At 43.5% G+C, this 12,796-nt stretch overlaps 1 protein-coding gene across 6 annotated transcripts in view; it reads right to left on the bottom strand.

The window, feature by feature from the left end:
* Nucleotides 1-12,097, bottom strand: part of OSBPL1A (oxysterol binding protein like 1A) — a 209,399-nt gene extending 197,302 nt beyond the window's left edge. For 3 of the 6 annotated variants that reach the window (XM_078851540.1, XM_073331364.2, XM_073331365.2), the window contains exons 1-2: nucleotides 11,920-12,097; nucleotides 3,850-3,972 (exon numbers count right to left, since the gene is read on the bottom strand). In XM_078851540.1, coding sequence (XP_078707666.1) covers nucleotides 3,850-3,970 — 121 coding nt within the window. In that variant the 5' untranslated portion in view covers nucleotides 3,971-3,972; nucleotides 11,920-12,097. The remainder of the gene's footprint in view (nucleotides 1-3,849; nucleotides 3,973-11,919) is intronic. The other 3 variants (XM_073331366.2, XM_073331362.2, XM_073331363.2) reach the window with 3 other exon arrangements.
* Between the last annotated feature and the right edge of the window lie 699 nt (nucleotides 12,098-12,796).

The following is a 12,796-nucleotide window of genomic DNA, read 5'->3' as shown; positions in this document are numbered from 1 at the left end:
AGGACTGTCTTGCAGAGATGTCAAAATGTTTTGCTATTACATTTTCTGAACAGCTTTATTGTTAGAGTAGCTAACTTAAAAGCTTCGCTGTGAGCTTGGACTTTATGAGTTGCTCTAACAATGCAAGCTCCCTTTCTAGCAATAGCACTGAAGTGAGGTAGTTCTGTTGTGAAGTGCAGCCAGTTTAAATTCAGAACACAAGGGTAGTTTCCCCCACATCCTCTAGTCACCTTTTGCTTAAGCCCTCACTGTGTCTCAGGTGCCCAGAAATGTCAGCAAGACAGCAGAAGCATACCACCTAACAGCTGAGCTCCCCTGTCTAAGGGTGCGGGATTCATATCCTCCCTTCATGACAGCTTAGAGGCTTTCAGCCAAAGCTTTGCACCTGGTCTTCAGGAGCACAAGGAGGAAGCCTGTAGTAGTTCTTGTCTACCCGTTTCCTAGAAGTCTGAAGCATGAGGAAGCTACCAAGCACTCAAGACATCAGCTGAGAGCGCTTCACACCCAACTGCAGGATTGTTTCCCATCCCTCCTCCAGCAATCTGGAGGAAAGTTGGATCTTCAACCCCTTTATCCACAAGGCTGTGATGCCACAACAGCAACTGGGCACTTCAAGTCAAACTGAGTTATGACTCCTGTGACAAGACCCTGAAACAGATGAACTGAGAATTCATGCTCTCCTCCTTGTATCTCTACAGTGCCTATCACCGTCCAGGAGAAAAAGTAAAGCATTGTGCAATCTCCTCTCAAATTAAAGTGATTTGAGATTTCCCCAGCTCAACCTCATGCAGAACCCTTTGGTTAGGCTCAGGCTCCTTGTTTTGTGCATCTTTTGAAGTGCAGTGCCTTCAGTTAGAGTTCACTTTGACAGTTTGGTTAGTTCTGGTTACTGCCTGCCTGCCTGCTCACATGTGGGTCAGAGAGAGAGAGAAGTGTTGCTTACTCCAGAAGTGGTGGTTTGGGGAAAACAGAACATTATCTGTTCTAAAGTCTGAAAGAAACTATGGGAGGAAAAAAAAGATTGTCGCTCAGGTAATTTTTAGTGTAGCTTTATGGAATATTGACATGCCACTGAAGCATTTGTACAGAATAAAGGAAGGGGATTCTTAGCAAAGTGAAACATGAAATCACCACTATAAAAACCTAAGTAATTTGTCACTTCTCTACCAAATAGCCTCCTATAAGTAAACTTATTAAAAGCCCATGGCTATTGTGTAGCATTTTTGAAGCCCTGTAAGTGTCTGAAGGCTTTTGCTGCAAGTTACAAGCACTACAAAAGAGCAAACAGCATGTAAAATAAGGAAGCTAGCACAAATGGCCTTAGAGTACCATGCTGCATTTGCTAAAGGGTTATGCCATTGTAGCATGGATAAAACTGTTTCAAGGAAGAGTGAGCCAAATTCAGCGGGTGCAAGCTGTTGCAACTCCAGTGAAGCCTGGATTCTTATACCAGGACTGAAGTGGGTCAGCAATTTTTTTTTGTCAGCCATCTCAAAAACTGTTTAGTAACCTGTAAACCATCCATTAGGAGATGGCTTAGTGGAGCACACACAGGTAGACAAAAATGAAGACTGAAGTTGGCAGTCACACCTTCACATTAAACCTTTGTTTTACAAGAAGAGCAGACAATACAAGAAGGTATCGAGGGGAAAACCTTAGAACTGAAAACCCCAAGCTTTCTTGGTCATCAATTTCTTTGATGTTCAAATAGAAACATTACTTTCAGGAAGTTCTTATTAACCGCCACTCAAGAGAGATCATCCTTCCTGTTCACATTTTGTGCAAGTCACTATATCAGCTACACAGTAGCTAAACAGAAAGCAGAAACATGGAATTGGAAAGGCAATAACGGAGAGTGAATTTCTGTACCGCCCACCAATGTCAGCAGCACTATTTTTCATTTACACTGAACTCATTTTGCTGGAATAAACAGAAGCAATGAGTACTGAGAAAGAGTGTGGAAGAAGTTAAAGGAGTCAGACCACGAAAAAAAAAAAGAGGATTACCATTCAAGTTGATAGGGAAAAAGAGCATAGGATCAAAAGTTAAAGTTGTAACCCTTCTCCACCTCCCTTGTTTTAGGCAGGATGTTATATAGGGTAGGGAAGTTATTAAGTCTGCAGTGCCTAGTACAATCCTAGATTCTTATTCAATATAGCTGTCAGGGTGTTTACTAGCTAATGGATGTTTATTAGCTTAAGGGAAAAAAATCTTTCAGTCCATTTCCAATGGAACAAGTATGCACTTCTCAAAAGCAGCACCACTTGGAATGATGCTACTGAAAATCTCTGCAGAGACCAAGGACTGAACCACACCTCAGAGGGTCCTTCAAGAGAAGGGTTGACACATTAGAAGATCAAATCGGGGTTGTTGGTCCAGCTACTACTGCCTCTGTGTATGAGTGGTGGGGAGGTAGGAAGAGGGAGACTAGAAAGACTATTTTCTAGGAGAGATCCAGCACTTCCCCTAAAGTGGAGTTTGCGGTGGACTTTGCAGGGTTTACTTTGTTTTTGTCCCAAATTTTAACTCCAAAAATGGGGTAAGCATGTACAATTTCTTTGAGACTAATGCTATAATATTGTTAATGTTCACACCTGAAAATAAATGAGAATACCATGTCAATAGTGGATAGATACATGTATAACAGAGGAAGTTAATTCATAGTGGGCAGCTGAGTGGTGGTATCTCTGTAGCTTTGTTATGACAAATCCAGCTGAGGCAAGAATCTTTATGCTTAGTAGTCCATTTGTTTATAGGTGTAAGTTTTCACTGTACATACTGTTGGCTTGAATTATATGCAAGATTCTTCTTTAAGAGAGCTTTGCTTTTATCCTGTCTTAAACAAAAAGCCCTGCTCTTTAAGCCATTTGTTCCCCACTTCCCACTGAGAAGAGAGTGGAACAAATGCATATTCTCTTTTTGGGGATTAGCTAATTAGATATTTTACAGGTTGAGGCATTAATAAGTGAAGCATCCATGGCTTATTAATGGAGAGGAGAGAGAACATGGTGCAGGGGACAAAGCACTGGACTGGACTCAAGATATCTGGCTTTTATTGCCATTGCTGCCAGTGACATGCTGTGCAACTTTGGTCAAGTCAGTCACTTCACCTCTCTTAAACCTCCATTTACTCTTCCACCCTGCACCTCATCCAACTAGACCATAAACTGCTGGGGTGGCAACTGTCGTGTCTGTACAGCATATAACACAATGGAGTATCTAATCCCAGTTGGGATCTCCAGGCCCTACTGTAATGTTAACACTACATTATCAGCTATTTATCCTCTTCCCCATCCCCTCCCTTTCTAGAGTCCCTCTTACTCTGCCCAAGTTCTATAGTTATACACTTATCACCAGCTTCTACAGATATCAAATATGTAGACTTACCTCTCAAGTGAGTTATAAATGAAGTATTGACTGGGGGTGTGCTCTACTACAAAGACTGAAAGATGCAAGATACAAACAGTTACAGCAGAACATGTTCAAGACTTATTAGGACATGTCCAATCACTGGAAGTGCTGGCAGATGGCATCAGTGTTCTTTGCAAATGGCACCACTTACTCACCAAAACCAAGAAACGATATACAGTCCAACATATTGGACTCCTGCAGTCTTTCTGGTCCTTTACATAGTAGTGCATTCTGCTTTTACAAGAGAACTTTCAAAGCATTGTACTTTACCCCACTAGGTAAGGCTCATATACCCACTGCTCTATATGTACATGCATCCACGCAAAAATATATGCCTGGTGTGTTAGAGTTTGATGTTTTATCTTTTAGAGGATAATGAGGGGGCCCTACATCACTTAAGGTTTATAACCTTAACGGCTAAGAGTTAATCATACTAACCTTTGCAGTTGATGTCAACAACTACTTCTTCTTTGTCCATGGTTTCCAGTAGTTGTCGAACCTCTTCACAGTTTCCATTTCTAGCATCATGGAGAAGCTGCTGTTCTGCTTCAGTGCTCATCTCTAATAGATTATAAATACAGACTATTAGTTGTTATAGCTTCATTCCCTCTCTTCCCCAGGAAAAAAGTTATAGCATAATTTCATGCCAAGATAAAACAGGGTATACTACAACTTTTGTAATAATTTATTCCAAGCTGTGTCCTCTCCATTTTACTTCACTTCCCCCCATTTATTGCAGTTTCCCTTTCATCCTGATACTCACATTTAAATTTCTAGAACTTCCATCACAGGGCAATTGTTGTAAGTTGTCAAACTAATTTTTGGCCACTCTGCACAGGATATTAACCAAGCAAAGAATGCTATGTACACAAACCATAACTCATGCAGCATTTGGCTATGTGCTCACTTAGGCTCATTCTGCTTGGGATATGAATATTTATAATACTAGAGAGACTACACTGATATGGCTTAGATGAAAGATGTTCTACTAACTGGCCGCTTTCAGTTCAGATACCTAGCTAATGAGCAAACACCACCATTGCTACAGATGTCATCTATATATATAAAAAAATGACTTTTCCCCCTTTTCCTCTATCCACCCCTTAAAACTTAGAGGCAACAGAAGCAGTTTATACTGTTTAGTCTGAGTGCTTGGCTGAGGATTAATTGGAGTCCTTTTAGCAATAGAAATCAACTGGAGAACAGAGCCCATTAGTGTTTGTGGGGTGAGAATGCATAGAAATTCCAATTGTCCACTGGCTGCCTGAGGTGAAAGGAAGGATGAGCCATTGAAATAAGCATCCACAAGAGACTTAATCCTTTATTTTAAAAAGGCCCATCAGTGTGAGGTGAACTAAAACTGGGTCTGCTCAGCACTGTTGGGTGCTATTTTAGAGGGTCTTGTATTACAGCAATCATACAATCTTGGTACTCTTAGGACCTCATAAAAGGGACAATAGCACAATGCTAACCCAATGGAAAAATTTAAGCAACTGGGTGGGCGACAGTACCATTTACTCAAATTCCTCTCTTAAATGTTGCCTTTTCTCCCTTATATACACAAGATTGAGTCCATTTGTTGTCCTCACACATGCACATGTCCCATGAATTATACACCAGAAAATGTGTTCCTGGCTTGCTGCTTACTACAACAGAACTGCCTCAAGATACAGCACAACTCAAAACTACCTGCAAGAAATCCTTAAGTCGTAAGTGAAGTGTGACCTCTTTGAAAAGAGTCAGGGAGCTGCTTTTATATAATAGCCTACAAAGAGTACTCTTCTGCAATATGCAGTAAGTTACTGTTGCCAAGATCATCAGCAGACTAGCAGGTTGGCAGAGGATAGAAGCCAGGTCTTGACAAGACCACTAGGCACATGCAAGGATTGCCTACACTGAATCCTACAGAAGCAAAATCTCCAGGAAGTGAAAGTTAACTTTTTGCCCCTATAGTTTCAAAGAGACTTCCAAGTGTTAACTGAGTTTACTATTCAGCATAGTTTTCCTGCTAGTAGAGATCTCCCGTAGTTCTGCTGCTTCTCATAATTTTACTTACACAATACTTATTCAGAGTTCTGTGAACAGTGTTTACAGTAGATTGAAATAGGAGGGAGCTCTCACTGCACCAGCCAAAAAGGAGGGACAGCAATGGGGGACCATAGCCAGAGAAGGGACTCCCATTTGCCTGGGAGCTACTCATGGGGAAGGACCCAGAAAGAGGAAGGCTAGGACAGTGGAGGGTAAACTGTGAAAGGTCACATAAAACCACACCCCTTACAACACTAGAAGAGGCTGAGGAAATGTACAGTAGGAGAGGCAAGCCTCCCACAGACTCTGGTTTTGAAGAGGATAGAGGAGCAGGTGAGAGGGGGAACGAGGAATCTTCAGGTTGAATCAAAAGCCTCCTTGCCAGAAGCCAGCATGGAAAATTGAGCAAACCCCTCTCCCCGAAGCAGGGACCAGGAAGGGTAACCTGATTGAAATCCCAGCAGACTGGGATTTCAAGGGGAACATCATGTACACAACTTGTCTTCTCAGAAGGCATTGCCACTGGACCTTGCTGGCAGGGCTCTGCCACTCCTCATCTTTTAGGTCTATCTCTAACAGGTTTCTGGTAATCTTCAGGTCCTGGAACTAGCCTTTCTTGAATGAGACCTCTTCAGTAAGGTACCATTCTTTACTTTGTCTTTGAGAACTAATATAGCTGCATAGTTTCTGTATCCATTGAACACATGAACACCCATAATACTAGAAACTATGTTACAAAATTCACTTCCTACCGGGAAGGAACTCCTAAGCACACGCCAGTCAAATACAGACAATTTAACAATACCATCATACCAGACTGAGTTCATCCACAGACAAGTCTACCACACATTGAGAACAGGTACACACAAGGAATAATGGACAGGTATATTAGGAATACCCAAACCATGACAGTGGTCATGGAACAAAATCCTTATTTTAAGCCAAGAAAATATAAGTGAAGTGTGATCAATGAATAGTCTGGAACACTGCCTCTCAAGCTATGAAGCATGATGCCTTTCCTGATGGCCCCCAGCATGCAGTGGGAAGCTAGGAGGAGGCAGCCACGAGGAGGGAAATCTCTTATGGAGAGGTCAGCAGAATGAAAAAGCAGAAAAGCCACCTGTCCAAAATAAAGTCAGTTCTTCAGGGATACTCTCAATCCATTTAAAGTCAGAGGGACATTCCATTGTAATGTTTATATCACAACATTGCATCATTTGTCAACAATGGATGTTGACAATGTGCAAACATTGCAGTACACTTTCAACATAATTGTTGCAATTCTGCTGTTCCATTTGGCACTATGTCTTCCCTTCCCTGGTCTCCAGACAGTTGGGAAGGGAACCCTGCAAACGGTCCATTTGCTCAGCACTCCTTTGTGCTTATGCAGTAGCAAAAGCTGGTGCTCTTTTGATCAGTACTCTGCTAAAAGCCAGGGTTACAAGACCTATAGAGAACCAGCATGGCTGTGGAGTCACTTGCCAAGCATCACTTGCCTAGGAGAAACTGACAGAATTCAGAGTTTGTTTAAATCTTGATTTACTATCTCAAGGTAAACAATTTCTGCTCTTGCAACTATATACACTGGAAGAGTAATAAATGTATTGTGCTAAAATTAAACAAGGTTTGTTTACTAAGGAACTTCACCATCTAAATGCTTTTTTCTCCTCCTAGAATGAGCTTTATTATTTCTTTGTATTATTGAAGCACCTAGAGCCACAGTGTAAAATATGAACTGGTGCAGAAGAATGCTGACCGGCTATTAGTCATAGCCACTTCAGGGATTATTTATATGGAAAATTTTACACATTTAAGTGAATCTGCCTGTGGTCACTCTTCCAGTTTAAGATTTGAACTAAAGAAATGTATTCATTTAGTATGCATGCCCACAAAGCAGAGTTTATGACAATGGACTTGAGAAGACAGACTTTCATATCTTATTTGAAAATCTATTAGTTTTAATAGAGAGCAAAGAGTAACAGTCCATACAAGTTACAGGTATTATGAATTTAAAGGCAACCCTGAAATTCCCAAAGCAAGGGGAGGCATGCAAAGGGGGAGGGGGGGGAAAAGAGAGAGAGAGAGAGAGAGAGAGAGAGAGATATGCTTCCCAAACCCTTCTCACCAAATTTAGCAGATGTGAGAAGGTGCCACATTGACAGTCCTGGTTACTGAAGCTCTCTTAATCTACAGACTAGGTACAGCCTGGAAGGAGTACTAAAGGTTTCCTTATAGTCTGCCACCAGACTGCCTTATCCCTTACCTGAAGAGGCCACCTTTAGGGGAAAAGGGGGAATTTGTATTGCATTCAATCCTCTCTTGAAACTACCAACATGCCAGCCAGTGGTGGGTGTTTAATGTGCGCGCTTACCAATATGAAGGCAGAGACCATTCACATATAGAGTCTTTGAATAGTGGCAGCTTAAGACTTGTTTACACTGGAGAATTGTGCCACATGAAAGTGAAGTGTTATTACTGGCCCATGTGTACCTGCCACATTACAGGGAGTTCACACCACCAATCCTATTTTGCTTGCATTTATCCCCACAGACACTGCAAGTGCATTGCCTTCTGGAAACTTATCCCACATTTCTTGGCACTATGTGCCTTGGCTTGTGGGAAATTAATATGCCCTTGAATGACTGGTGTGCTGCAGGACATTTGTAATACTTAGACAACCAATGCTTCTTATCTACGCTAGTAACTCAGTACTAGAGCACTGGCTAAGGACAACATTTAGGAGTTGCACAGGCCAATAATGTTATTTATCACACCCAAAACTCTCCATTGTAGGTGAGGCTGCAATTCTTAAGCCAGGTGGTTTAGTGGTGAAAAAGCTCCATATTCCTTCAACCATCCAGCCACCTGAAGGCTGTACAGTCCAACTGAAGCTGAAGGACTGATTCATAGTTATTTAAGTGAATCTACACAGAAAGAATAATTTGTAAGTTATAACTTGTAATTAGTCATCCCCCATAACTCCTCCATCCCCTGCCAACACCTACCAACTTGAGAATCAAACTGATTAGCCAGGGTAAAATATGTATGGACAACCATGCCTACCCACAACTCCATCATACTACCAACAACTTAAAAGATTAAGGCAATTGTGTACTATCTTGCAGTGTAATATTGCCCATCGATGCAAAAGTGTTTGAATGTTAGTGGCGATAAAGGCATCAAGGTATTTGCCAAATAGTACTGCGATAGTTTTATATGCTAATATTGCAAGAAAGTATTTGTCAGATTAAATTTAATAGATCAGTGGCATATGTCAAATGTAATATCTAATACTACTCAAAACACTCCTACCTAGAAAGTCTCTTGCTTTTGGAATTCTTCTTAAGATATAGGATGGCTTCTTTTCTGTATGTTGTCTTCAATGCCTGTTTCCTACTCTTGCTCCTACATCTCCTTATTGTATTTCTCTCATCTTATAAGTGTCTGTTCTTCTCCCACACAAAAGTCTCTTTATGGACACAGCCACCAAAAAGGAAACTCAACCTTCTGCTGGTGGCATCTGACTCAGATAATGAAAATGAACATGCATCTGTCCGTACTGCTTTGTATTGTTATCGAGCAGAACCCATCATCAGCGTGGACACATGTCCTCTGGAATAGTGGTCTAAGTATGAAGGGACATATGAATCTTTAGTGCATATCTTGTGACACTAGCTACAACCGTGCCACACAAATGCCTCCTCTCACTTTCAGGAGACATTGTAAGCAAGAAGCAGGCAGCATTATCTCCTGTAAATGTAAACAAACTTGTTCAGCCAATTGTTCAGACGAACAAGAAGTAGAACTGACTGGAGTTGTAGGCTCTAAAGTTTTACATTTTTTTTGTACACAAGTCTACATTTGTAAGTTCAGTTTTCATGATAAAGAGATTGCACTACAGTTCTTGTATTAGGTGAACTGAAAAATAATCTCGTTTCTTTTTACAGTGCAAATACTTGTAATCAAAAATATAAAGTGAGCACTGAACACTGTTTCTGTTACAACTGAAATCAATATATTTTAAAGTATAGAAAACATTCAAAAATATTTAAATGGTATTTTATTATTGTTTAACAGTGTGATTAATCATAATTCATTTTAATCACGCAATTGTGATTTTTTTTTTTATTGCTTGATAGCCCTAGTTTGAATATCAACCAGATTCTTTTCTGTTTCACAGCTACTGTTCACAACTCTGTAGACAGCACTGGAAGCGGACAAGAATCTGGTTGCTTTTCACTCTGCTGCAGCTTGACAAAACTATGAGCAACAGCAGCACTGAAACTGGCCATTCTCACTCAAAGGGTCTGATGTAGTAACCACTGATCTTATGGGAAGCTTTTCATTTACATCAATGGACAATAATCCTAAAAACAACAATACACTGATTTACACTCAGATAGATTAACACACACAGCACCATGAGGATCTGACACTTCAAACAGAGTTAAGTGAAAGTTAAAGTTCTGCAGATTTTGATGGCACTCACATACTGCCCTGCTTTAATAAAGGACAAACAGAAGTAGTCTACTAACACAGATACTCTAGGGCTGCTGCAGTTGCTACTAGGTACGCAAAGGAGAGAAGTTTGAAGTGTCCAACTATAGTGCATAGCAAGCAATGTGTTCAATCTCAAATTAAAGAGGCTAAAATCCAGAGATGTGCACTTTCATAGAGTCTCAGAGTACTCAATGTCAGACTATATAGAAATCATTTCACCCACATCTGAAGCATAAGCAACCTGGGTGAGAACAATGCACCTCTGACAGCAATCACACTGACTTTGGCTGGGATATTTAGATTAATCCCTATACTCTTAAAGGTCTACTGGCTCTTTTCACACATAGCCAGGATGCTTCACCTCTCTGCAGGAAGACTGTTCCTCACTCAGGCCAGTGAGCTGACCACCCTAAGATACTGGTTCATTTCCATTCCAAGGGAAGAGTGCTATCTACTGAAGCCACCAACACTAATCCATGCAGAACCTCATATACCTCTGAAGAATAGCCAAGAATATGACCAACTATACTAGAGTTAACAAGATCAATCAGGATCACAGCAAAATACCTAGCTCTTATATTGCGCTTTTTTCATCAGCAGATCTCAAAGGGCTTTAGAAAGAAGGTGAGTACTATTATCATTTTACAGATGGGGACACTGAGGCACAGAAAAGTAAAGTGATTTGCCTGAGGTCACCCAGCAAGCTAATAACAGAGCAGAAGGTAGTACAATTACAAAGAAGTTCAGAGTTGAGGATGTAGAGATCTTCTATGAGCCCTAAAGCAACAAAACTGACTTCAAGCCTTACTTTGGTAGTGGTGTTTAGGTCATTTTTGAAAGAACTATTTTATGGTGCTCTTTGGAAGACTAACTAGTTTACTGGTCACATTAGCTGCAATACACACAAGCACGTTCAAGACTGGACAATCATGCTCCAAACACCACCAATACTGGACACCTCCACCCTGACACCTCTCCACTCAACAGGTGCATAACTCCTATTGTTTGAGCTATACAGCGAGGGGAGGAGGGATCATTTGAACTGTACATTCACTTTCTTGTGTGTGCGCACGTGCAGGGGCTAACCTAACACAGCCGGCTACTTAGAATCATAGAATATCAGGGTTGGAAGGGACCTCAGGAGATCATCTAGTCCAACCCCCTGCTCAAAGCAGGACCAATCCCCAATTTTTGCCCTAGATCCCTAAATGGCCCCCTCAAGGATTGAGCTCACAACCCTGGGTTTAGCAGGCCAATGCTCAAACTACTGAGCTATCCCTGGGGGCCTGATCATCAAGCAGCCAGTTTAAATTTTTTTCCTGATAGTCTTATGATTTGACAGCCAGCACCCTCTCCCGCAACTTTTAACAAACATTTAACCAGCAGTATGTTGTAATCAGCCATAGGGGAAAGTATGTTTCCTATTGCAAAGGAACAGGGCTCAGCCTCTGGGGACAGCTCTCCAGCTTGTAAAGATGATGCTCATGTAACTCATCGGTGCTGGAACTAGGGCTGCGGCCACACACTCGGGCTTGAAGAGGTTCCCATCATATACAGGGTTTACAGCTTGGGTCAGTGGCTCTCAGCGCCCCCACCATACAAACTGCTCCACAACTCCTGACCTAACTAGGCAAACTGGGCACGTGAGACGCCGATGGCTGGCGGGGGGCCGCGCTGGGCACCCCCAGGAGCGAGCAGCCCAGGAAACCCAGCCACGCACACAGCTGTGCTCTGCAAGGAGCAGGCGCTTGCTCCGCCAGCCCCGGGACGGGTCACTAAAGCAGTCCCTCGGGTGGCAGCAAGCCGCCCCTCCGCTTTCACTGCGCTCCTCGCAGCGGCTCTCCCCAGGGGCCGTGGCCGGAGGGCTCCGCAGCCCCCTGCACGAAGCGGCTCATCGCTGCATTGTAACCGCTGCAGCGGCGGCGGCGGCGGCTGCTGCGCCCCCCCGGGGAGGGCCGCCCACCGCAGGCTGGGACGCACCTGGGGGTAACAACGCCGCTGGGGCAGCGCACCCAGCAAGCCCCGGGCCGCCGCCGCCGCCTCAGCCTCACCGCTGCAAGCAGGCGGGCTCCCTCGCGCAGCCACCGCGTCTCGCTCTCGGCCGGCCTCACGTGCCGGCCCCTCCCGATTGTTTTATACTCCGCCACCCGGCACGTGACCGACAGCGGGGCTCGCCCTCCCCCGCCAGGAGGCTTTCCCCCCTCCCCTCCGGCCGGCTGACGGACGCTCCCAACGGGAAGCTAGAGGGGGAAAAGCTCCTCCCAGCCGTGGCGCCTCGCAACGCGCTCAGCGCCGCAGCCCCTCCCGTATCCCTTGCGCGTGCTCGGAGCTCCAGCAGCTGGGCCGTGGGCTCTGTTGAGCTAGGCGAGCGCGGCCTCCCGCAGGCGCGCGCGCGCGCACACACCCCCTCGCAGGGATGGGTACTGCCCCAGGGGTGGATCTGCTGCAGCTCCTGGCAGGCTGGGTAACAGGGGGTCTGATCTGCACCTGAGCCCTCTCCAAAAGCGCTGAGCGTGAACACCCTGGGAGAATACTGCAGGGAATGAACAGATAAGACCTTGATGTGTGAGGGAGGCTCCGCATATTGAAACTAAACGGCCTAGTGACCTTAATAATAAATAATACTTATATAGCATCGTTCATTTGATGAGCTCAAAGCCATTTAAAATTATGAGTATTCCCATTTTATAGATGGGGAAAACTGGGGCACAAAGAAGTTAAATGATTAGCCTAAGGCCATACCCTGAGTGGCAGGGTGGGGAACAGAGTTAGGTTTCCCACCTATCAGTCTTGGACCCAACCATTTATTATCTTACAAAGAGGGCACAATAGATCAGATCCAGATATGAATAAAACT

Source organism: Lepidochelys kempii, chromosome 2 (genome assembly GCF_965140285.1).
Source record: "Lepidochelys kempii isolate rLepKem1 chromosome 2, rLepKem1.hap1, whole genome shotgun sequence".
In the NCBI taxonomy this organism is placed as follows: Eukaryota; Metazoa; Chordata; order Testudines; family Cheloniidae; genus Lepidochelys; species Lepidochelys kempii.
The sequence above is the reverse complement of the archived record's forward strand: the minus strand, read 5'-3'. Positions and strand labels throughout refer to the sequence as shown.